Source organism: Myotis nattereri (genome assembly GCF_964212035.1).
Source record: "Myotis nattereri genome assembly, chromosome: 12".
Lineage (NCBI taxonomy): Eukaryota > Metazoa > Chordata > Mammalia > Chiroptera > Vespertilionidae > Myotis > Myotis nattereri.
In genome coordinates, this window is record NC_138087.1 from 56,304,669 (window position 1) to 56,330,363 (window position 25,695).

The following is a 25,695-nucleotide window of genomic DNA, read 5'->3' on the forward strand; positions in this document are numbered from 1 at the left end:
TGGCAAACTACCTGAGGGCTCTTAGAGATTCAGGTCCGGGTTGTCGTCTCCACTTGGATGGTTGTGCTCATGGAGACCATGGTGCATCATAAACACCAACAATAATTGTGTTAAAAACAGAAAAAAGGATGCTTACATTACATAATCAGTCAAGAGCACACATACAAAGAAAACCTAGTTCTATTAATATTTTAATGTTCCTTGAAAAGAATGTAGTGTAGTGGTTAAGTGGGCAGACTTTGAAGTCGAGGGTTTAAGATTAAAGCTAGACTCTACCATTTAACTTTGTGATCTTGCCCAGGTTATATCACCTTTTTAAACCTTAGTCTGTACTACAGAAGATGATACATACCTCTTACTGGTCTGTAATGGTTAAATGAAATAATACAGTGATGAATGGCATGTGATGTCTATTTTATCACCTGTTAATGCTTAAGAGGTGATAAACATTGGCAGATGTCAATGATGTAAGAAAAAATAAAATAAAATTTTTTAATTGGATTAATTTTCTCTCCTTGAATGTTGGTGCAGTTCGGAGTAGGTAAACCTAAATCACATGTATTTGGTTTTAACAAGGAAACAACAGATTTCAGCTGGCGCATGGCTCAAGCGTTCGTTCTCCCCTGACACCCCGGGATGTAGAGTTTTCGTGTAATGAACATGGAGCCACAGCTGGCAGTGCTTAGATGCCAGTGGGAGCAAGTCCAGGTGCTCTTCACTACGCAGTGTGCTCATACTTATTTTTTTTTAACATGGGCTTTTTGTATAAGGTGCATTTGGGGCACAGAAAATACAGTTTTCATATGCTTTGAATTTGATTGATCAAAAACTAATATGCTTGAAGTCATTACTTGGGGTTTAGAGAACTTGAGCCTTTTAAAGTTATTTCATTCTCTTTCCTTTTCTTATACTTCTTTTCTCCATTCCTTCTTCTCCTTTCTAGGGTAAACCTATTGGGAGAGAAAATGTTTCCAGAGGGCAATTTGGAGAATTGGATTTGAATACGTAAAAACGCAACTTTTGCTTTGGTTATTGGGATGCTGGCATAATTTTCTTGAGAGTTAGTTCTTTTAATACCAGCTGGCAACTAAATCATTGTCCATTCTGGTCTTGTTGCAAGAACCTCAGAAGTAAATTACGGAGTTACTTAATCAGAGTTTACTATGGCAAATAATTTAGTACTGGAGGGGCAGTTTATAGTCTTGGTTACTACACCAAATCTGGAACTTTTGTAAATTGCCACAATTTGTGTAATGATTAGCTAGGGCTTACCCTAACCAAGTCATCTGAATCAAGTGTTTTATATACTTTTGTTTTAGTTGAGCATCTAGTAATTTTTTAAAAATGAAAAATATTAGAAGCTTAAATATTATAGGCTATGTTATAATCATAAGCTGAGTTATTATCGTGTAATAGATACATCAGAGCATTTCTGGATTATTGTCAGCTCTTAATCCGGTACTGATTGCCATGACTTTCCATATACTTGATGAGATAAAATCATTTATTCTACAAATATTCAACAGTGCCAAGCATTGTCCTAACTACAGTACTGGCAATACAGCAGTGAACAATGTAAAGATAAAAAACAAATCAAGTAAAATATAGTGTATCATATGACAATAAGTCACATGGGGAAAAATAAAACTAAGTAAAAAGGGCAGAGACTGCTGTGGGGGAGGAGTTGCTGTGTTTTCTATAGGTTGCTCAGGGAAAGCCTTTCTAAGAATGGCATCTTGCCCTAGCTGGTTTGGCTCAGTGGATAGAGCGTCGCCCTGTGGACTGAAGGGTCCCAGGTTCAATTCCAATCAAGGGCACATGCCCAGGTTGCTGGCTTGTTCCCCACTTGAGGGTGTGCAGGAGGCAGCTGATCAATGATTCTCTCATCATTGATGTTCTGTCTCTCTCCCTCTTCTTTCCTCTCTGAAATCAATAAAAATATATTATTAAAAAAACTTTAGAATGGCATCCTTAGAAGGTAAGGGAGCAAACTAGATGGCTCTATGGGGGAACAACAAATGCAAAGGCCTTAAGGCTAGAACATTCCTGTCTTATTCACAAAACAGCAAGAAGGCCAGTGTAGCTCCTGCAGAGTGAGTGAGGGAGAGAGTTATAGGAGGTAAGATCAGAGAAGTAGCAGAGGATCAGCTCATAGAAGTTGATTTTAAAATTGTATCTCTGTGTGGAGACTGAAGTATCCAGGATCCAGGGAAACAAGAAACTATACCAATGAAGTTCACCTGTAGGTCAATTTATAAACAAGGAAAGAGAAGTCCAAGTGAAAACGTGTATGGATACTGGTCCAGTGCTAAATCTAACTTATTTATTATCTCTTTAAGAGTATTTCTGAAGCTTTTCAGTTATTATAGGATATGCATAGGATAATAACTGTTCAGTACATTGTTTTCTTTTAAGAAAGTATTTAGGTTGTCCATAATATTAGCCAAAACCCCACATTAGCCCCATTTAAGCTACTTAGAATTAGATCCTTATTCTTTAGACTAATTGTTTTTTTACTTAACTATCCTATCTAATAAAAGAGAAACATGGTAATTAGTGTACGACCACACCCTTCCCATTGGCTAATCAGGGAATTATGCAAATTAACTGCCAGCCAAGATGGCGGCCGGCAGCCAGGCAGCTTAAAGTGAACATGAGGCTTGCTTGCTTCAGTGATGGAGGACTCCAAAGTTCCCTGCCTGCCGCTGCCAGCCTCTGAGCTGCAACTCTAAGCAACTATGTTACAAATATATAAGCTAAACAAAACCCCAGAAACCTGCTTTAGTTGCCGGGCTTCAGCCAGCAGGATCGCAACATTGTTTCAAATACAGAAGGTAAACAAAGGCCAGAAACCTGCTTTCAGCAGGGGAGGCCTAAGAGCTGGAGCCAAGCCTCAGAGCTAAAGCTGGCCCAGAATTTAATAAAAAAGAAAAAAAGGAGTGGTTGGGAGCTTCAGTCACGCGCCAGCCTGAAAACAGCCCTTAGCCCCTCACCCAGACTGGCCAGGCACCCCAGTGAGGACCCCCACCCTGAAGGGTGTGTGACCAGCTGCAAACAGCCATCAGCCCCTCACCTAGGCTGGCCAGGCACCCCAGTGGGGACTCCCATCCTGATCCGGGACACCCTTCAGGGCAAACCAGCCAGCCCCCACCCGTGCACCAAGCCTCTATCCCAGGGGTGGGCAAACTTTTTGACTCGAGGGCCACAATGGGTTCTTAAACTGGACCGGAGGGCCGGAACCAAAGCATGGATGGAGTGTTTGTGTGAACTAATATAAATTCAAAGTAAACATCATTACGGTCTTTTTTTTTTTTTTAGTTTTATTCATTTCAAACGGGCCGGATCCAGCCCGCGGGCCGTAGTTTGCCCACGGCTGCTCTATCCTATATAGTAAAAAGGTAATATGCCTCCCGGCACTGGGATCAGCGTGACAGGGGGCAGCGCCCAAACCCCCTGATCGGCCCTGCTCTGTGCCTGATAGGGGGGAGCTCCCCAACCCCCTGATTGCCCTGAGGCTCTGTGTGTGACAGGCTGCGGTGCCCCAACCCCCTGATTGGCCCTGCTCTGTGTGTGACAGGGTCCGGTGCCCCAACCCCCTGATTGGCCCTGCTCTGTGTGTGACTGGGTGCAGCGCCCCAACCCCCTGATCGGCCCTGCTCCGTGTGTGACGGGGTAGAGCCATAACCTCCCCATCGGCCCTGCCCTGAGTGTGACAGTGGTGGTGCCCCAACCCCCTGATCGGCCCTGCTCTGTGAGTGATAGAGGGCGACGCCCCAACCGCCCCCCATGGGCCCTGCTCTGTGTGTGACGGGGTAGAGCCATAACCTCCCCATCGGCCCTGCCCTGAGTGTGACGGTGTGGCGCCCCAACCCCCTGATCCACCCTGCTCTGTGTGTGACAGGGGGCGGTGCCCTAACTCCCCTATCAGCCCTACTCTGTGAGTGACGGGGGGAGCTCCCCAACCCCCTGATGGGCCCTGCTCTGTGCGTGACAGGGGGGAGCTCCCCAACCCCCTGATGGGCCCTGCTCTGTGCGTGACGGGGTGGCGCCACAACCTGCCCATCGACCCTGCCTTGAGTGTGACAGGGGGCGGTGCCCCAACCCCCCAATCAGCCCTACCCTGAGCGTGACTGAGGGTGGCAACGCAACCTCCCAATCCGCCCTGCTCTGTGCATGACAGGGGCGGCGCCCCAACTCCCCAATCTGCCCTGCTCTGAGCCCGACCAGGGGCTGCACCTAGGGATTGGGCCTGCCCTCTGCCACCCGGGAGTGGGCCTAAGACAGCAGATCGTTATCTCCAGAGGGGTCTCAGACTACGAGGGGGCACAGGCTGGGCTGAGGGACCACCCTTCCCCCTGAGTGCACAAATTTTTGTGTACCAGGCCTCTAGTCTATATATATAAAAGGCCAATATACTAAGTGTCCAACCATCCGGGTAATGACGTCATGTAGCAATGCCTGGCTTCACCTGGCTTCCTCTCCCTGGCACTTAGCCTCCTTGGAGTTTCTTCAGTCCAGGAACACAACTTGCTTTATAGCCAAGTGGAAACATTTCACACTGTAACCAAAAGTCTGTGAAGCATTTTCACATGCTTTATCTCATTTGATCCTCACAGTAGTCCTGCAGTAGGTAGATAGGAGACTTGGTGGAATCCTATTTTCTTTTCATTAGCCAGAAAATGGAGATTTAGAAAGCTTAGAAACTTGACCCGACTGAAAAGAAGTAAAAAATTGTGGACCTTAAAAGTGACTTCAGGTTTTCTCACTGCGCAGAATATAGTCAAACACTGCTGCAGTTAAATATTTTACTCTTTGTTCTCTCTGTGTGATCTACAATAATAATCTGCTTCGTGTTCATATTTATTGCTGTGTTGCTGACAATTACTTGAAAGAGAAGTCGGGGTACTTCACTGGGCTGGAAAAAGGTTATCTACATCTGGAAGCAGGTCTAATTAAGCAAGTTTATTCTATATCTATAAAAGGCTAAGCTGACTCGTGCATGTGCAATACATATAAAGCTCTCACTGGCACCAATCGCACGCATGTGTTTCAAGCTGTCATTGTCAATCGTGAATTTGGTTGACACTTCTATTATAGAGAAAGGGCGAATAACAATATATTTCTTCTAATTAATTTCCTTTCAATGTGCATGAATTCATGCACCGGGCCTCTAGTCTTCTATATATACAAAAGCTAAGTGTCCGTCTCACCAGTAGCTATGATGCTCACTGACCACCAGGAGGAAGACACTCAACACAGGAGCTGCCATGACACATCCTGGCCATTTAAAAATAAACAGCACCACAGACCTGGTGCCGACAAACCAACACTCGGTTTCCCCCAAGTGGGAAACAGGCCCCGCCACCACCCCGGAGCAACACCCCACCAAAATCGCACCCAACAGTGCCAAGACCCCATAGCACAAAATGTGGCCCACAGCCCAGCCCAGAAATGGTCGCTGCGGGCGCCGGGTAATGACGTCATATAGCAACGCCCAGCTTCCTCTCCCTAGCAGCTAGCCTCCTTGGAGTTTCTTCAGCCCAGGAACACGACTTGATTTATAGCCAGGTGCAAACATTTTACAGTTTAACCAAATGTTTGGGAAGCATTTTCATGTGCCTCATCTCATTTGATTCTTACAGAAGTCCTGGAGTAGGTAGATAGTAGACTCAGTAGAATCCTATTTTCTTTTCATTAGCAAGATGTGAATAGCGATATTAAAATATTTCTTCTAATTAATTTCCTTTCAGTGTGCATGAATCCGTGCACCGGGACACTCGTAGAAAAATAAAATGAATAGAAGTAAAGGGCTTTGTTACTTTCAGGAAAAGTATAGCTTGTTTCAGAAGTGATGGTTATCTCTGCTTTAAATCTGCAAGGTCAAAGTACTTTATTTTGCCCTATTTTGTAGGTTTTTGTTACTTTCTCCTTTTACCTTGTTGGTTTTTGTTTTTGACTTTATGGATCTAAAACTTCTTATAGTATATCTAATTCTAAATAAGGATATAATGTATAGGACAACATATCCATATAAAATTAGAATCACCTTACAGGGGGAAAATTATTTGGTGTACCAAGATCCTTTTAGATGGGTTTAATAGAGACTTGCTACATCTGTTCTATACTAGCCAAGGGTGTCTGTGAGTGAAGTAGCAATATGTAACTTTAATTTACATTGCAAAACTGCTACATAGTTACATTTTAATATAAAATCTATTCTTGCTTTGGGAGCTACCATAAATATGTTTGTTTTAAAATATATTTTTATTGATTTCAGTGAGGAAGGGAGAGGGAGAGATAGAGATAGAGATAGAAACCTCAATGAAGAGAATCATTGATCGGCTGCCTCCTGCATGCCCCCCACTGAGGATTGAGTCCACACCTGGACATGTATGTGCCCTGACTGGGAATCGAACAGTGAACCTCCTGGTTCATAGGTTAGTCGCTCAACCACTGAGCCATACTACCCAAGCATAAATATGTTTTCTTGAGGGTATGTGAGGACATGTGTTGTAGTTCAGATATAGGACTGTGTACTTGCATTGTCTAGCTTTTCTTTGGAAATCCTTTCTGACCCTACAGTGTCATTTCCTCCTTTTCAAGCTTACAAAAGGGGCAAGGAGGGAAGCTTTAAAAACCAGGGTATGATTTCAAACTGGTATGGGAATAAGCCAGCTGGACAGCTAATTTAGGGAAGTTGTGGAATAAAGGGCTGTCAAAGTAGATAGGGCAGAAAGAAGAAAGCAGTGGTTAAAGTTTAAAACAACTAACTGCTCATACAATTTTTCAGCCTGTACATACTCCCAACCTTATTGGAATCTGGTTCCAAGGAACATTATTAGCATTCTGCTTCCTAGAACAGAATTTTTCAACATCAGGCTGAGTTATTCTTTGTGGTTGAGAGTTGCCCTGTGCAATGTAGTATATTTAGCAGAATCCTTGGCCTCTACCCACTTGATACTAGAAACACTCCCCAAATTGTGATGACTAAAATTGTCTCCAGCAATTGTCAAACAACCCTTAGGGAGCAAAATCTCACCCAGTTGAGGACCACTGCTCTAGGAGAATGCTATTTTTAATGTCCTGGCTAATAGCTTACATGAACATTGCATCAGATAGGCAACTTTTATTCAATGAATGAATCCTAGAAATAGAAGACCTTTGAATGAAAGTTGGCTCTTCAGATAGTGGAACCTTTATAGATCTTATGACTTAGATTTGATGTATACTTAAGATTCAAGGTGATGCCCTAGCCGGTTTGGCTCAGTGGTTAGCCTGTGGACTGAAGGGTTGTGGGTTCGATTCCGGTCAAGGGCACATACCTCCAGTTGCAGGCTCAATCCACTGGGAGGCAACCAGTTGATGTCTCATATCGATGTTTCTCTCTCTGTGTGTCTCCCCCTCCCTTCCATTCTCTCTAAAAAAATCAATGGAAGAAATATCCTTGGGTGAGGATTAACCAAAAGAATCAAGGTCACTGATCTCAGAATGCCACACATGTCCACAACTTTACACAGGAAGATGTCTCCAAGAATATATCTCAGCTGCATGCATGTTGTATTTCTTATGGCATTATCCCTTCAAAACTGTATTCAGTGGTTTTTTAAGCCAGATCATAATGATAACTAAGGGGTGGAGGAGTCAAGACACAGAGTGCTTTACCCTGTGGCCTTTACATCTGGTCCTACCTGGATAGTAACAGATTGCTTTTATTCAGCATAACATTTAATACCCCAGGCTTCGAATAGCCAAATGCTGTGTTTTATGATAATCACCATATATTTCAAGCCAAATGGTCCCATGGCAAGTGAACTTTGTAAAAATGGCTTAGTTCTTTAGGCCGTACAAGTCTGGAGAAGATTGAAGTTATGTATAACTTGCTTCTGGGTAACCCTATATCCAACTGCAGATTTTCATTATTGATACAGGTCCCCAGCACAGTTACAGACTACTGCTCCCTTGTCTACATGCTATCCTAATAATCTAATTGTTGGAAGCCCAAAATTAAATTACAACCCAGTTGGTGTGGCTCAGCAGTTGAACAACAACCCAGGAGGAGCTAAGAGGTTACTGGTTCAATTCTGGTCAGGGCATATGCTGGGATTGCAGGCTTGATCCCAGGTGGGGAGTGTGCAGGAGGCAGCAGATTGATGATGTTTCTATCTCTCTAGCCTTCTCCGTTCCTCTCACTAAAAATCAATAAAAACATTAAAAAAAATTTTTTAAATTATATTGGGAGACTAACCAGCATCATGTGTAGCATCAGCATTATGTACCATACTTAGCAATATTAGTTTTAAATTTTTTAAGTGTATGTTATTCCACAAAAGGATATGAGGTCAGTATGTTATGGTTTTATTTTAATTCTCACCCAAGGATGTTTTATTGATTCTTAGAAATGAAGGGGGGGTGGGGGAGAGAGAGAAACTTCGATCAGTTGCCTCCCGTACGCGCCCCAACCAGGGAATCAAACCTTCAACCCAGGTATGTGCTCTGACCCCATCAAACTGCAAACTTTTGGTGCACGGGATGACAGTCCACCAAACTGAGCCTCCTGGCCAGGGCAGTATGTTAGTTTTAAACAAAATAGTAAGAGATCACTAACAGCAAGAGTCTGAACAGTAGACAGTCCAGTGCTTAAGGTTGATGATTTGTAGCACAGCTTCATTCAACTTGAATTCTTTAGCAACTGAAAGGACAGATAGATAAAATATATTTTATTGATTTCAGAGAGGAAGTGAGAGGGAGAGAAAGATAGAAATATCAATGATGAGAGAGAATCATTGATCAGCTGCCTCCTGCATGTCCCACACCTGTGATCAAGCCCATAATCTGGGCATATGCCCTGACCGGGAATTGAATAGTGACTTACTGGTTCATGAATCGATGCTCAACCACTGAGCATCACCGGCCAGGCTGGAAGATTTTCTTTTAAGCTTCTTTAAAGAAGAATCCTTTTATTCCACAAAAGGATGTGAGGTTTTTTGAACATAATAGGATCAATAGTTAAAGCAGGGAATTATAAAACGCATACTTTTCCCCCACCAATTATTTGGTAGAGTGCTGAGGACTTTCTTTGAGCATATATGTCTGATTGTAATTCCCATTGCTTGGAGTAAACTGTACCTTAGTGTGCTGCATGGTCTACAGAGCCAAAACTATTAATTGAAGAATGAGGAGCTCAGATGCTTGTAAAGCTTGTGAGGAATTCTAATGTTTTATTCTCCTTTTCTCATCTATTGAAGTTTTCCTCTTTATACCTAATATAAAAGCTTTATTTTCTAATGAAGTCTTTCCAAAGCTTCAGTTTGGTTTTGCACCATATTTTATCAGTTTACATAATAATTTTATTATGACAATGAGTATTCCTAACACTAACAGGTTTTAAGAATAGGCAATTGAGGAACAATAAACAACTCAAATGTAAAGAAGGGAAGTAGCAGTACATGATGTTAGAGAGTGCTCTGTCTGCCAGTGAATAGCACCATTCCTGTCCATCCACAGAAATGCAGAGGGCTGCTGCATTCATCACTTGTGGGGCACCTTTTACACAAAATTTAACATAAATGCCTCCTAGAATTTATAGTAGCCCTGGGTATGGAGACTGTTGGTTAACTAGCCTAATTTGAGAAGTGGAGGATCAGTTAAGAGTTTTTACTGTATGTAAAAAGTGGGGCTTCTGGTAGAAAAGAGACTATAGAATAGCATTTAAAAAGTTAAATTAAATTTGTGACAGTGAATTTATCATGGAATGTTAACTTTTTACATTGTTGAAACAGGGGGACCAACTCACAAAAGGAGAAAGACCTCTGATGCAAATGAAACTGAAGATCATTTGGAATCTTTAATATGCAAAGTAGGAGAAAAGGTATGCACCAAAATAGGTATAAACTGTGATGGGCTAGGGTTGTAGTTGACGGTACTTTGATTAATTTCATCAGCTGAAAGCTTTGATGGTCTGTTTTAGGCACAGCTTGTATTGCCATGCCTCTGTATCCCAGAGTATGCGCATCAAAAACATTGGGATGCAGATAATTGAGAATAAATGTTTTTAGCACTTTTCATAGAATATGAATCACAAGATGTTTTAGGGAATAGTCTCTCAGTTTATAAATGAAGAGCCAAATAACTCCTGGTAATTTGCCCAGTGTTATATAGTAAGTGAATTAGAGAGAGAGAACAGAGCTGTGATGTCCTCATTTCTAATACTCTGTCTTAGACTGCTTACTTTTAAATTTTCACTCATTCACTTTTCATGGATTTCTAAAAAACAGTAACTACTTGAATTGATTTATATTAAACCTGTCTTAGTGCCTTGTGTGTGTAAGACTTTAACTTTTTTTATGCTCATCTAGAAAATTTTAACTTACTACTTGCTAAGTACTTGACAGATTTGTAATATGCTGTCTTCCACAGAGTGCCTGCTCTTTGGAGAGCAACCTAGAAGGCTTGGCTGGTGTTTTGGAAGCTGACATTCCTAACTACAAGAGCAAGATTTTACGGCTTCTTTGTACAGTGTATGTATGCAAAAGATTTATGAATCCAGGTGATAATGTATTATCTACTCTTAAATGCTTTGGGAAATGTTAAAAAATGTGTTTATGTTCTGTATGTGATCAGTTTTCCTTCTATTGGGGAATTTGTACAAATGAAATGACCTGTGGCCCTTTGGTTAACTCTTTTTTTCAGAGATAGATAGAACTAAAATTGAGCATTTTCCTTATGTTTTGTTTCTTGCAACCTGAGAATCATTTGAGTTGACTTTATTTAAGTGAGAAAGTATTCAGAGATTTTCTTTTAAGCATGTACATTTAAATATATATAATAGAATTTAACTTGTATTTTACCAAACAAATTTGAGAATTAAAGTAATTCTTGGAAGCCTGAGAAGCTTTTGAAGTATTATTGGGCATCATCTTTCTGAGTTAGATTAGCTAGAACAAATGTCAGCATTTAATTTGTGAGGAAATTAAAGTGAGAAAAGTCTAACGTGGAGTCATGAAACAGTCTGTCTTAGTGGTAGAATTAGCAACCTAGAGTTTCTCATCTCTCAAGTAGAGTGAATTGCATGCCTTGAAAGCAGTAGCTATGACTTCTGGATTAAGGGGATCTTTGTACTTTGTGTGGAACTAGAGGCCCGATGCACGAACTCTGCCTCTGCCTCTGACTCCACCTACCATGGCTTGGTCTGGAAGGATCTCCTGAGGAAGTCCAGTCTAATTAGTATATTATGCTTTTATTATTATAGATTATAAATTATCTAGGTATTCTTGAATTTTGAAGGTGATTTATAAGTTGTCATTTCAGTTATTTTAAAATGTTTTTAATGCTTAAAGCTCTTTTTTTTTTTTTTAATTTAAAAAATGTACATACAGCCCTAGCTGGTTTAGCTCAGTGGATAGAGTGTCAGCTTGTGGACTGAAGGGTCCCAGGTTCGATTCTGGTCAAGGGCACAGGCCCGGGTTGTGGGTTCAATCCCCTGCAGGGGACATGCAGGAAGCAGCCAATCAATGATTTCTCTCTCATCATCGATGTTTCTCTCTCCCTCTTCCTTCCTCTCTGAAATCAATCCTATCTAATAAAAGAGAAAAATGGTAATTAGCGTACGACCGCTACCCTTCCCATTGGCTAATCAGGGCGATATGCAAATTAACTGCCAGCCAAGATGGCGGCCGGCAGCCAGGCAGCTTAAACTGAACATGAGGCTTGCTTGCTTCAGTGACGGAGGACTGCAACGTTCCCCACCTGCCTTGCTGGCCTCTGAGCTTGCAGTTTAAAAAACATTGTAACAAATACAGAAGATAAACAAAACCCCAGAAACCAGCTTTCAGAGAGCTGGGATCTCAGAGCTGGAGTTGATACAGAGTTTCGATTATAGAACCGAAACAAACCAGATACCTGTTTTCAGCAGCTGAGGCCTCAGAGCTGGAGCCAAGCCTCAGAGCTAAAGCTGGCCCAGAATAAAAAAGAAAAAGAAAAAAAGGAGCAGTTGGGAGCTTCAGTCCCAGCCTGAAAACAGCCCTCAGCCCCTCACCCAGACTGGCCAGGCACCCCAGTGGGGACCCCCACCCTGAAGGGTGTGTGACCAGCTGCAAACAGCCATCATCCCCTCACCCAGGCTGGCCAGGCACCCCAGTGGGGACCCCCACCCTGATCCAGGACACCCTTCAGGGCAAACCAGCCAGCCCCCACCCATGCACCAGGCCTCTATTCTATATAGTGAAAGGGTAATATGCCTCCTAGCACCGGGGTCAGCGGAGCTGAGAGGCCTCCCAGCACCGGGATCAGCGTGACAGGGGGCAGCGCCCAAACCCCCTGATCGCCCTGCGGCTCTGTGTGTGACAGGGGGCAGGGCCACAACCTCCCTATCGGCCCTGCTCTGTTTGTGACAGGGGAAGGCGCCCCAACCCCCTGATCGGCCCTGCTCTGTGCCTGATAGGGTGGAGCTCCCCAACCCCCTGATCACCCTGCGGCTCTGTGTGTGACAGAATGCGGCGCCCCCACCCCCCCAACCCCCCCACCCCACGGGCCCTGCTCTGTGTGTGACAGGGTAGAGCCATAACCTCCCCATCGGCTCGGCCCTGCCCTGAGTGTGACAGTGGTGGTGCCCCAACCCCCTGATCGGCCCTGCTCTGTGGGTGATTGGGCGGGGCCCCAACCCTCTGATCCGCCCCCCTCTGTGTGTGACGGGGGCGGTGCGCCAACTCCCCTATCGGCCCTACTCTGTGAGTGACGGGGGAGCTCCTCAACCCCCTGATGGGCCCTGCTCTGTGCGTGACAGGGGGGAGCTCCCCAACCCCCTGATTGGCCCTGCTCTGTGCATGACGGGGCGGTGCGCCAACTTCCCTATCGGCCCTACTCTGTGAGTGACGGGGGAGCTCCTCAACCCCCTGATGGGCCCTGCTCTGTGCGTGACAGGGGGGAGCTCCCCAACCCCCTGATTGGCTCTGCTCTGTGCATGACATGGGGGAGCTCCCGAACCCCATGATTGGCCCTACTCTGTGAGTGACAGGGGGGAGCCCCTCAACCCCCTGATGGGCCCTGCTCTGTGTGTGACAGGGGGCGGTGCCCCAACTCCCCAATCAGCCCTGCTCTGAGCCCGACCAGGGGCTTCATCTAGGGATTGGGCCTGCCCTCTGCCACCTGGGAGCAGGCCTAAGCCAGCAGGTCGTTATCTCCCTAGGGGTCCCAGACTGCGAGAGGGCACAAGCCGGGCTGAGGTACCCGCCCCCTCCCCGAGTGCACAAATTTTTGTGCACTGGCCTCTAGTAAAAATATATTTTTTAAAAATGTACATACAAATTGAAGCTGTCAGTATTTTTCATTTAACCTCTCATAAAGTAAAAATAATTTCAATTATAATTTTTCAAAGGAATCCGGTTAGTATTTAGGAAGATATGTTCTTGGACTAAGAAACTAAGAAAAATCAGTTTGCTGTAGTTACCCATAAGATGTCTTCTGTTTTGCAAGCATTTGTTAGAATGGAGTAGATTTATGCTTAGACTCAGATGAGTCATGACCTTTTTAGGAGTGCAGGGATTATTATCAATGGAAGGATTTTTTTTTTTTCTTAACCTAAATTGCCCTTCTTTGCTAGGTACCTTAGAAAAACAGAATAAAATAGATGAGAATCTGAATGATCATGAGTTCCTATTTGCTTTTCTTTTTTAGCTAATTTCTAAAGGCTGCCTAAATTAGGAAGTAACATTTGCTTTTTCCTAATTTATTATTGTAATCCTCTTCTTTTCAAATAACATGAAAATTAACACACTTGGAGAAAGCAAACTGGGATATAAAGAAATTTCCTTTATCAGAGTTCCATTTTAAAATTTCAATAATTCAATAACTTAACAGAAGCTTGATTGAAACTAGTTTTAGTTCTGAATAGTGTTTCTCAAAATGGAATTCTTATGACATTTGGTTAGCTAAGTTTAGAAATGCTGAATCTCCCCGTAATGATTCTGCATTAAAGAAACTTGTTTGACCCGGTATTTCCCAGGTATTTTACCATGAAAACTGTTTCGTATGGAATTGCTATTCAGTTCCACTAAAAATGTTGGACTAAAAACTGGTTATATATTTTTTCTGTTTGGTAACTTCATAATTCTAGTGCATTACTTTTTTAACTCTTGGATTAACTAATTAGAATTAAAATAAAAAATTATAGGGGCCATGTCAGCAACTCTTCTCAATATTTATGCCTTTTCTGAAGTAGTTTTGAAAACGGCCAGAAGTAATCCTGTTTCCAAGTTCATAAAATGATAAAAGGTTTATGTAATACAAAATTCAGCAACTTAACATAATGTTTATTTTGGGGTTTTCTTCTTGTACTGGGTTTTCAAATCAGTGCACGTCTGTTACCTGAGAAGTTGACAATTTATACAACATTAGTTGGATTGCTGAATGCCAGGAATTACAACTTTGGTGGAGAATTTGTAGAAGCCATGATTCGTCAACTTAAAGAATCTTTGAAAGCAAACAATTATAATGAAGCTGTGTATTTGGTAAGTTTTATAGGTTTGTTGTTTTTTTTGGGGGGGGGGGGGGGAGGTTGTGTTTTTTGTTTGTTTTTGGTATATTAAGACAGGGATGGAGGTGAACTACAATCAAATAATTTGTCCTTTCTCTTGAAATACAGTTTCATGCTCATCACAATAACTGCTCTTTTGAAACTATTCTCATTAAAGGTACCACAGAGTTCATTACCAAGTCCAATGGTTTCTTAATCCTAGTTCTCTCTGTAATATGGGATTCTTTACATCTGTTGGTTTTAGCAGCACCACAGCGAAATAAAAAAGATTATACATTGAAGAAGCTAGAATATCACAGTCTAGGTTCTTAGTATAGTATAGAATGGAAATCTATAAATGCACAGATTCCTGTCCTTCATAAGATCTCAGTCACAATTACTCAGCTCTGCTATTGTAGCACAGAAGCAACCATAGACAATATGTAAACACGTTTGTGTTCAGTAAACATTTACTTGTGGATACTGACATTTAATTTTATATAATTTATATATGTCAAAGTATTGTTTTGGATCTTTTTCAAGCATTTAAATATGTAGAAGTTATTCTTAGTCCATAGGCTATGAAAGAAACAAAAAAAATACATAAAAACAGACTAGATTAGGCCCTTGGGCTCGAGTTTTTCAGAACTGTGGCTTGCACCTTCCAAGTTTGTTTTGTAATTATTATAAGGGACATTTCAATTTAGTAGAAATTGTTTCCTCCAACAGGTTCGTTTTTTATCTGATCTTGTGAATTGTCACGTCATTGCAGCCCCATCAATGGTTGCTATGTTTGAAAATTTTGTAAGCGTAACTCAGGAAGAGGATGTACCTCAGGTAAGAAAACTCCGTATGTTGAGTCTTGTCCATATAGTACCAGGAATTTTTGACTGGTAACCCTTTTAAAATAATGTTTTTAATGCTTATAGCTCATTTTTTTAATTTAAAAAATGTACATACCAATTGAAGCTGTCAGTGGTTTTCATTTTAACCTCCCAAAGTAAAAATAATTTACTTAAAAAGAAAATATAATAGATTATCATGATATAAATTCTTAATATCTAAAAGTTAAGTCAACTAGTATTCTGATAGGTTCTTATGACCTCTTATGTTAAATGATTCTGTCTAGTAAAACTAAAATATCTAAAAATGCTCTGAATGAGACAGATGTCTTAAGTCCTGTTAAATAGCTTTCTCGGGAATTCATTCAAGAATACAATATGAATGAAAATTAACCAGCACATATTTTAAACTTACCTTTTAAAAAATTCTTTAGGTGCGACGGGATTGGTATGTGTACGCATTTCTGTCATCTTTGCCCTGGGTTGGAAAGGAATTGTATGAGAAGAAAGATGCAGAGATGGACCGCATCTTTGCCAACACCGAAAGCTATCTTAAGTAAGGGCACAATTCATAGTTCTCTTTGTTTAAAGAATATCTTCCTGATAGCATAAATGTTTTATGTGTTATCTGCTTTAGTAATAGTAATACCATTTGAATTGCATTTTTCAAAAATAAGCTGTGGCGTTTCCTAAAGCTTTTTCTAGGTAATCTCATACCCCTACTGTTGTAAACTTCGTTGGAGCAAAACACTTGGTAACATAGCTGCTTTTAAGCTACTCTTATACATATTACAAAGGCATAAAACATCTTAACACAGTGGTTCCAGATACTAATGTGCCTAAGAATTACCTGTGGTACTTGAGTATGCTCTAAACCCAGCCCCAGACCTACTGACTCACAATATTTTAGAGGTTTGGACATCTTTACTATTAATTGATTTCACAGTGGAGAACATACTACAACGTGCAATAGTACAACGTAGGCATTTTAGGTAGGTAAATCCTAAACCAAGTCCTTATAAAGGTGGTCCTTAGCCTTTAATACTAATAATAGGACTTATTAGTAAACTTAGGCTTTATTACGTCGTAGGTAGGTACTTGCTTTGTGCCCCTTATGTTTTTCAAAATAATGTTTATTAAAAGTTTCACTTTCTGTCTATTCATAGATATTTCTTTGGATATTGTTAATATCTACTTAGTCGGTTACAAATAAAGCTAAAAGAAGGCTAAAGATAGAAATCTGCTTTTTTATCATATTAAGCTACCTTTAAATGTCAGATTTTGAAAATGTTTTTATATTTTTGAAAAGTTGTACTGATCTTCTTAAAAAGTGTGGATGTTTGCCAAAGAATAAAAACTAAAATGTATGAATATTCTAGCATTTGGGTGCTGGTATATGTCCTTCTCCCCTTTTTATCTATATGGTAGTCCAATATGCACACTCTTCTTTACTTGCTTCCCCGCCCTTTAATATAACTTGGGATTTTTTGCATAAACACATATAGCTCTACCTCATTCTTCTTAATAGTTGTATAATATTCCACTCTTTTAATGTGCCATAATTTCTTTAACTAGTTACAAGTTGGAGATATTTAGATTAATTCCAGTCTCTTGCATTATGAACAAATGTTTCAGTGAATATCCTTGTACAAATGTCTTTGTATACATCTGCAAATATATTTGTGGGAGACATGAATTCTTAGAAATGGCATTGCAGCTGAACATCTTTTCATGTTTTTAAAAACCTAAATAATAGATTTTCATTTTATCTTTAGAAGACGCCAAAAGACTCATGTGTCCATGTTACAAGTGTGGACTGCTGAGAAACCACATCCACAAGAAGAGGTAAATTAATTTCAGTCTCTTGAGATATAGGCACAGTCAGCTCTTGAGTAGATTTTTATCTCTGTGATTATTCAGGTCATTCCATTTATATACCTTAGCTAGGTTTCCACATTTCCTATCAGGGGCCCACCTCCTCATAGCCCTAGGCATATAGTAGATTTTTAATAAATGTTAGAATGTAATTGAAACATTGCCTGTTCTGGAGAATTGCAGGTATCATAGAGTTGACTTCTTTTTTTTTTTAAATGCCCAATTTGAAGAACATAAGGGGTAACAGCTTCAGACAGATACTGACTTTATAACATCATTAAAACAAAAACAGCACCATTTCTTTGTACTATATTTAATTGAAAATTAGCTTACTTCTCTGTACCCTGTATTTTAGAAGTAGTGGTTTTTGGTTTTGTCTACTGAACATGTTATTTCTTCTAGCCTCCAAATATATATTAATTATTAAAAATTAATGTCTTTAGTATTTAGATTGCCTGTGGGCCCAGATTCAGAAATTGAAAAAGGATCGCTGGCAGGAGCGGCACATCCTAAGACCTTATCTTGCCTTTGACAGCATCCTGTGTGAAGCATTGCAGCACAATTTGCCTCCTTTTACACCACCTCCTCACACTGAGGACTCAGTGTACCCAATGCCAAGGGTCATCTTCAGAATGTTTGATTACACGGATGATCCTGAGGTACGTGACCAATTAAAAGTTCCTGTCAAAGGGCCTGTGTTGCATTGTATTTATGGTTTAATCGTATTTGAATTATGCCTGTGATACATTTTAAATTTGAGTTCGTTATCTAAGAGGGTATATAGCAATGAAGTTAATAGTTTAATTCAGTGAATGTTATCACTTCATTATGCAAGAAATTATATTTAGCATGTCTATATAGATTAAGAGACAGCACAGTTTGCAATTTAAGAGAGTAAATTTGAGCCCTGGCCAGGTAGCTCAGTTGGTTGAAGCGTTGTCCATATATCCAAAAAGGCTACAGGTTTGATTCTGATTAGGGCACGTGCCCAAGTTTCGAGTTCAGTCCCTGGTCAGGGCATTTCAGGTGGCAACCAGTCGATGTTTTTCTCTCACATAGATGTTTCTCTCTCTCCCTTCCTCTTTAAAAATCAATAAAAAACATGTCCTTGGGTGAGGATTAAAAAAAGAGAGTAAGTTTGAGAACCAGATTGGTTTGTGTTTCAATCCTGGTTTAGTCATATCCTAGCTGTGTGATCTTAGATGAGTTAGTTACCTCTTTATCTCAGTTTCCTAACGGAATAATAATAGTAGTGTTAAAAAAGTTGTAAGATGATTAAGTTATTAATAAACATAACATGCATAGAACAGAATGCAATAAATTATGAATGCTCAATAATTTTATCTATTATTTCCTCTTTTTTTAACTCTGGTGCCGTGTCACATATAGAAATTTTTTGCTATTTGCAACCATAGTAAAACAAAGATGTATATTTTTGATATTTGTTTTATATATATATAAATGCATTTAACAAAGAAAAATCAACCAGAAAAAAGAGTTCACATGTCACCTCTGACACACGTGTCATAGGTTCGCCATCATTGATCTAGTGTGAATGAATCTAAATTATAACTCTTAAAATTTTTTGTCAGATCAGCCAAAAAATATACTTTTTGGTGTGCTGCAGAATTTTAATAATTAGTTATATGTGCCATGAGACAAAAAAGGTTAAAAATCGCTGGCTTAGTTCATCCCAGTCAGCATAGATTAGAATTTCTCAGGCTCAACTCAACTAGGCTGGATAATTCTTTGTTGTGGGACTCTGTCCTGTGAATTGTAGGATGCTTAGCAGCATCCCTGGCCCCTACCTTCTAATTACTAGTAGCATTTAGTGGCTAAATGCCAATTGTGACAACCAAAAATGTCTCCAGCCATTGCCAGATGTCTTCTTAGGGGCAAAATTGCCCCAGTTGAGAACCATTGGCATATGAACCAGTATTACCACCTAATGATCTTGGTCAAACTTGAATTTTCTTTCTCCTATCATAAATGGCTAATGACCGGTGAAAATTTGAAATATATAAAATCAAACTCGGAGTAAAAAGTTGTCAGATAATTGATTATGTTTTTGAAGTTACCAGTTTGCAACCCACTTTGCCTATCTATAATAATCTATAATAATAAAAGCATAATATGCTAATTAGACCAGACATCCTTCCGGATGAAGCCGGGGCTGCGAGGGAAGCCCAAGTCCCAGGTGTCAGAGGGAAGCTGTTGTTGGCAGCTAGGGGAAGGAAGGCCTACTCTTGCAGGAATTTCGTGCATTGGGCCTCTAGTCTATAATAAAGAAGGGTAATATGCTAATTAGACCAGACAACCAAACAACCTTCCAGATGTCCTCTGGATAAAGCTGGGGCTGCGAGGGCTGAGCCCGTTGCATGAATTTCATGCATGGGGCCTCTAGTCTTTAATAATAAAAACATAATATGCAAGTCGACCAAACGGCCGAACAGCAGAACAACCGTCCAGACAACCTCCTGGACGAAGCCAAAGCTGTGAGGGCCGAGAAGCCAGGGCTGCTAAAGGCTATTCTTGCACGAATTTTGTGCATCGAGCCTCTAGTATTACATATATAGTAAAATGCTTTTGGCCAGCATTATGTAATGGTTTAATTTAGTATGGCTAATTGAAAGTCTAATTTACATTTAAGACTGCTGGAATCTTTGTGATTCAGTATTTATTTGTGCAAGGGGAACTGGAATGGGACCTCAGAATTTGTTTCGCCTGTACTGTTTACACTTAATTGATGTTGTCTCTTTAATGTGCCCAGAAGAGCATAAAATACGAAAGAACTGTTCTCAAAAGGAAGAGGATTTGGGTGTTTTTGTTCTGGCCTTTGGGGGAAAGAAAGTTTATGTAAAAAAAAAAATTATAGAGATTGAGTCTATAATAGTAAATAATAAACTCTTTGATCCTATTTGCTATGCATGTACTTTTATAAAAAATTAAACAATATGTACATAATGTTTTTTAACCTTTTAAAAAACAATATAATGTGGCTATCTTACAATGCATACATGATTTTGTTATGTCTATATGGTATTTTAAATAAAATTTTCCCTCCATGTTTATTATGGAAGTAATCCACCTTTATGGTTTAAAATAATAAATCAAACAGTATAGAGCTAATGATGTACAACAATTATTTTTTTAATATATTTCTTTATTGATTTCACAGAGGAAGAGAGGGAGAGAGAGAGAGAAACATCAATGATGAGAGAGAATCATTGATCGGCTGCCTCCTGCACACCCCCCACTGGGGATGGAGCCCGCAACCCAGGCATGTGTCCTTGGCCGGAATCAAACCCGGGACCCCTCAGTCCACAGGCTGATGCTTTATCCACTGAGCCAAGCCGGCCAGGGCATACAACAATTATTTTGTTTCACATAAGAATTGAGGCCGAAACCGGTTTGGCTCAGTGGATGGAGCGTCGGCCTGCGGACTGAAGGGTCCCGGGTTCGATTCCGGTCAAGAGCGTGTGCCTGGGTTGCGGGCGCATCCCCAGTGGGAGATGTGCAGGAGGCAGCTGATCGATGTTTCTCTCTCATCGATGTTTCTAACTCTCTATCTCTTTCCCTTCCTCTCTGTAAAAAAATCAATAAAATATATTTAAAAAAAAAGAATTGAGGTGGGCTATGATAGTATGGTGTCAGATGTATAGAAGAAATATTGCAGCTGATACTCATTCTGTTGTAGATGTAAGTGAATACGACGATGACATTTGCTGAAAATACAGAGCTTTCACACTTTCTTTTATTCCCAGTACTCAATATAGTATCAAACATAAGCTCTCAAATATTTGTTGAATAAATGAAAGAAAATACCTTGTTTAGGTCTGTAGTATATACATTTGGTTTTCTTTCCAGGGTCCTGTAATGCCAGGGAGTCATTCTGTGGAAAGATTTGTGATAGAAGAGAATCTTCACTGTATCATTAAGTCCCACTGGAAGGAAAGAAATACTTGGTAGGGTTCTTTTCATGTTACTTTTAAAGTGGAGGAAATGTAGCAATTTTGATAAGTTGATAAGAGCAAAAATATATGTTAAGAGTATAAAAAAAATGTCCTGACACCCTGTCTTGCTAAGACCAATCTACTTTGCTTCTCAAAATAGTACTTTTCTGAGTGCTTTATAGTGCTATTGTGCTTTATAATAATGCATATGATGCCGGCTTTTTTGTGTGGACATTTGTAATATGTTATGTACAAATTAATTTGAATGAAAATATTTTTGGTGTGAATATTATGGGGATAAATGAATACTAATGGTTTTGCTGTGTTTTCTAGCATTTAGACACTTAGCTTGGGAAAAGTTTGCTTTTAATATTTTCTTAAACCTTGGAAAGTTTGGTTTAGATTTTAAGGTGGAAAGGAACATAGTCTTTTGGGAGTGGCCTGCCGTATTAAAACTTTTTAAGTTAGTATATTGAATATACTTCCTTAGTATTGTTACTTAAACTCCTGACCTTTCAAGGAGTTTTGGATGCATTAAAAAATTTTCCTGTGATAGACAAAATAATATGTGCTGCAGTGAAGTAACTGAAATCTAGAAGATTCCAGAAAAGATTTCTGTGCCGAGCCAGCTCAGCCAAGGGTTCGGCAAGCCTGAGGGGGGCGCGGTGAAGGATGAAAAAAAGACAAAGAGAGTAAGTTGGGTCTAGCTGAGGCCACAGAGATCGATCCAGACTGTAAGCTGAGCCTTTATTTTATAGCCAGAGGTAAACAAGGTCACCATAGTTACTCTGGTGAGTTTCACTTGTTTTGGCAGCACTCGCTACACCTCCCACAGTCCATTAGCTACCCAGATAAGATCTAGGGAGCTTCATAAGTCAAGCCTAATTATGCTAAGAGGGCTATGCCCTCTAAGCTGGGACTTGTTTGTGGCTTTGCCAACAGGTCAGTCCGATGCTTAACCCTATAGCCCAGTGGTTCTCAACCTTCTTAATGCCGTGACCCTTTAATACAGTTCCTCATGTTGTGGTGACCCCCAATTTCATTGTTACAAATTGAACATAATTAAAGCATAGTGATTAATCACAAAAACAATATGTAATTATATATGTGTTTTCTGATGGTCTTAGGCAACCCCTGTGAAAGGGTCGTTCGACCCTCAAAGGGGTCGCGACCCACAGGTTGAGAACCGCTGTAGCTGCTCCCTACAGATTTCCTTTCCTTTTATCTAAGTAACTGCTTTGAAACTATTTGATTGTTCATGTATCTTGAATACTTACTGAACTTAAATTATACCTTTTACAGTGCCGCACAACTGGTGAGCTATCCAGGGAAGAACAAGATCCCCTTGAACTACCATATAGTTGAGGTATGCATGCCACATGGAGCTTGTTTCTGAGTTTCAGAATCTTTCTGTTGACTTAAAAGTATTAATCTACTCTTGGTTTATTGTGTTTTTTTCTTGCTACTTGTCAGGTATTGAAAGTTAACAGAGGAGCGAGTAAATTGCTGTCTGTTTTGCTGCTCTGTTAGCCATGTTAGTACAGAGAAAAGAGGAGGTTGAAACCAATAATCAAATGGAATTTTGAGTTGACTGTAAATTATTTATATAGTATATCTTCATTCGTGAATAGTTGTCATGGATAATATAAGTTACTCTAGCTCTGTCAATACATTGTCCACTTAGCAGATACATAAGTGGCTTTAATACTTGACAGTGTTGTATTACTTTTAGCAGATAATCTATTTTTAACTGTTTATCCGGCCTCTTAGTAGTATACATCCAACTAGAATATTATTTGCCGTATCACAAGGTATAGGGTTAAATATGAATCTCTATTCTTAGAAATCAGTAGAGCCAATTGTTGCCTAGCTGGTTTGGTTCAGTGGATAGAGCGTTGGCTTGCGGACTGAAGGGCCCCAGGTTTGATTCAGGTCAAGGACGTATACCTGGGTTGTGGGCTCAGTCCCCTCTAGGGGGGTGTGCAGGAGGCAGCCAATCAGTGATTCTCTGTCATCATTGATGTTTCTATCTCTCCCCTCTCCCTTCCTCTCTGAAATCAATAAAAATATATTAGGAAGGGAGGGAGGGAACCAAAACTCTTATTTAAAAAGAGCCAATTGTCTTGGAAGAATGAATAATGCTTTGATTCCATATTAAGAAAGATGACATTAGTAGTATATGTGAACACCTTGTTAGATTTAGGTCCTGAAAAAGTGTTTTCACTTGACACATGGGCCAAACTGTTAGTTACATACTCCTTTAAGTTAAAATACCCATGAGCATACTTATGGTGTATTATTTATGATTCACTTTTTATTTATACTGCACTTGTGTGCTTTCTTAGAAGCTGTCCAGCTTTTAGAGAATTTGAGAGTAAGCTTATGTCCTGAATTTGATTCACTGACATGTCATCTGAAGTGCAAAATATAAGTCATATGTTAAAATGTGCAAAATGTGTAGAAAGTCAGAATGAAGTACATATGGACGTGTGGAGACGGGAGGCATAGGAAGGAATGCAGATCAGGCTTTAGAATTCTTGGTAGGTGGTCCACACAAGGGAGGGTGGAAACAAGTTTCTGAACAAGTGGCATGGCAGGTAATTCCTGGATTGACAAAAAGGTTTGTGGGCACCAGTTTCAAGTAGCAGAGTGGAATGACTTGACTATTGTCTGTTTGCATCCTACTACTTCATTTGTTAGAATAAAATTGATAGATATGTGCCTCAGTAAATCAACTCCTGTACTTCCAGAGGTGGAATTCAATTACATGGTTCTCTGGGATTATCAATAAGCATTAATATAGTAAAACCTTGATATAATGGACTAATTTGGGTGAGGGGGTATCCATTAAAGCTGAAAGTCTGTTACACAATAAAATAGGTTTTCCAAATGTGTACGTTAAAAATTTGACAAAATTTTGGTTTGGCTCAGTGGATAGAGCATCAGTCAACGGATTTAAGGGTCCTGGGTTCAGTTCCGATCAAGGGCACATGCCCAGGTTGTGGTCATGATGATCCCAAGGAGGGGGCTTGCAGGAGGCAACCGATCAATGATTCTCTCTCATCATTGATGTTTCTATCTCTTTCTCTTTCTCTCTCTCTCCCTTCCTCTCTGAAATCAAAAATATATTTAAAAAAAAAATTTCCCCCTAAATTAGCCTGGTCTGTGTAGCTCAGTGGATGAGCGTTGACCCATGAACCAGGAGGTCACAGTTCTGTTCCCAATCAGGGCACATGCCTGTGTTATGGACTCAGTCTCTAGTGTGGGCGCACAGGAGGCAGTAGATCAATTATTCTATCTCATCATTGATGTTTCTATTTCTCCCTCTCCCTTCCTCTCTGAAATCAATAAATATATTTAAATAAATATATATATATCTTTTAAAAATTGACAAATTAGTTTGCCTGTTTTTACTTCTCTAGACATGTTTGTGTAATTAAAATTATGTATGAAAATTTTAATTTCACAGAAAAGTTTTGTATATGTGTTACTGTAATTTTAAATTTATACTAAATAGTTCTAGTAAATGCAAGCATGCGCATGGCTGGGCACTACTAGACATCAGTCAGCGCAAGTTAAAACTGCTACAGAGCCCTGACCGGTTTGGCTCAGTGGATAGAGTGTCAGCCTGTGAACTGAAAGGTCCCAGGTTCGATTCCGGTCAAGGGCATGTACCTTGGTTGCGGGCACATCCCCAGTAGGAGGTGTGCAGGAGGCAGCTAATCGATGTTTCTCTCTCATCGATGTTTCTAACTCTCTATCCCTCTCCCTTCCTCTCTGTAAAAAATCAATAAAATATATTAAAAAACACACACACACACAAAGAAAAACTGCTGCAGAAAGTTACGCCCCGGGACAACAGAACCAGTTACCTTGAGCACTGTGGTGTGATCATATACATTTGCAGAACATTGTTTACAAGCGGTGATTCTTGGTTTTAAATATGTAGATTACAGTTGTAGATATATAATATTTATGTCAGTAAAATTACTATAGTGTTTTTCCAACATGTGGTCTATTTGTTATAAATAACCGTGAATTAGCCCGGCTGGTATGGCTCAGAACCAGGAGGTCCTTGATTCGATTCCCTGTCAGGGCACATGCCTGGGTTTTGGGCTCAATCCCCAGTATGGGGGTGTGCAGGAGACAGCCAATTGATGATTCTCTCTCATGTTTGATGTTCCTATCTCCCTCTTTCTGAAATCAGTGAAAACATATTTAAAAAAATAATAACCATGAACTAATAACAAACAAAAACCCTGTTCATTTAATATAAGCATATCTTGGTTAAAAGCATTTTTAAATTAACAAAGTGTTAATTTTCACATATGACATATAGACGAGAAATTTTGTCCATTAAATTCGAAGTCTGTTAAATCAAGATCTGCAAAATTAAGGATTTACTGTATTGTCCTGGCCATTGTGCTCAGTGGTTAGAGGGTCGGCCCGAGCACCTGGGTTGCAGGTTTGGTTCCCGGCCCAAGATGCAGGTGGGAGGCAACCAATCAATGTGTCT

General features: G+C 40.2%; 1 protein-coding gene across 2 annotated transcripts in view; it reads left to right on the forward strand.

The window, feature by feature from the left end:
- The window catches only part of NCBP1 (nuclear cap binding protein subunit 1), a 47,159-nt gene that overhangs the window by 1,317 nt on the left and 20,147 nt on the right, over positions 1–25,695 (forward strand). Inside the window, exons 2-10 of one of the 2 annotated variants that reach the window (XM_081102978.1) lie at positions 9,780–9,868; positions 10,417–10,517; positions 14,348–14,504; positions 15,239–15,346; positions 15,786–15,907; positions 17,127–17,196; positions 17,670–17,885; positions 21,094–21,191; positions 22,482–22,545. In XM_081102978.1, coding sequence (XP_080959104.1) covers positions 9,780–9,868; positions 10,417–10,517; positions 14,348–14,504; positions 15,239–15,346; positions 15,786–15,907; positions 17,127–17,196; positions 17,670–17,885; positions 21,094–21,191; positions 22,482–22,545 — 1,025 coding nt within the window. Of the gene's footprint in view, positions 1–9,779; positions 9,869–10,416; positions 10,518–13,738; positions 14,505–15,238; positions 15,347–15,785; positions 15,908–17,126; positions 17,197–17,669; positions 17,886–21,093; positions 21,192–22,481; positions 22,546–25,695 lie in introns of those variants that run through there. The other variant, XM_081102979.1, reaches the window with a different exon arrangement.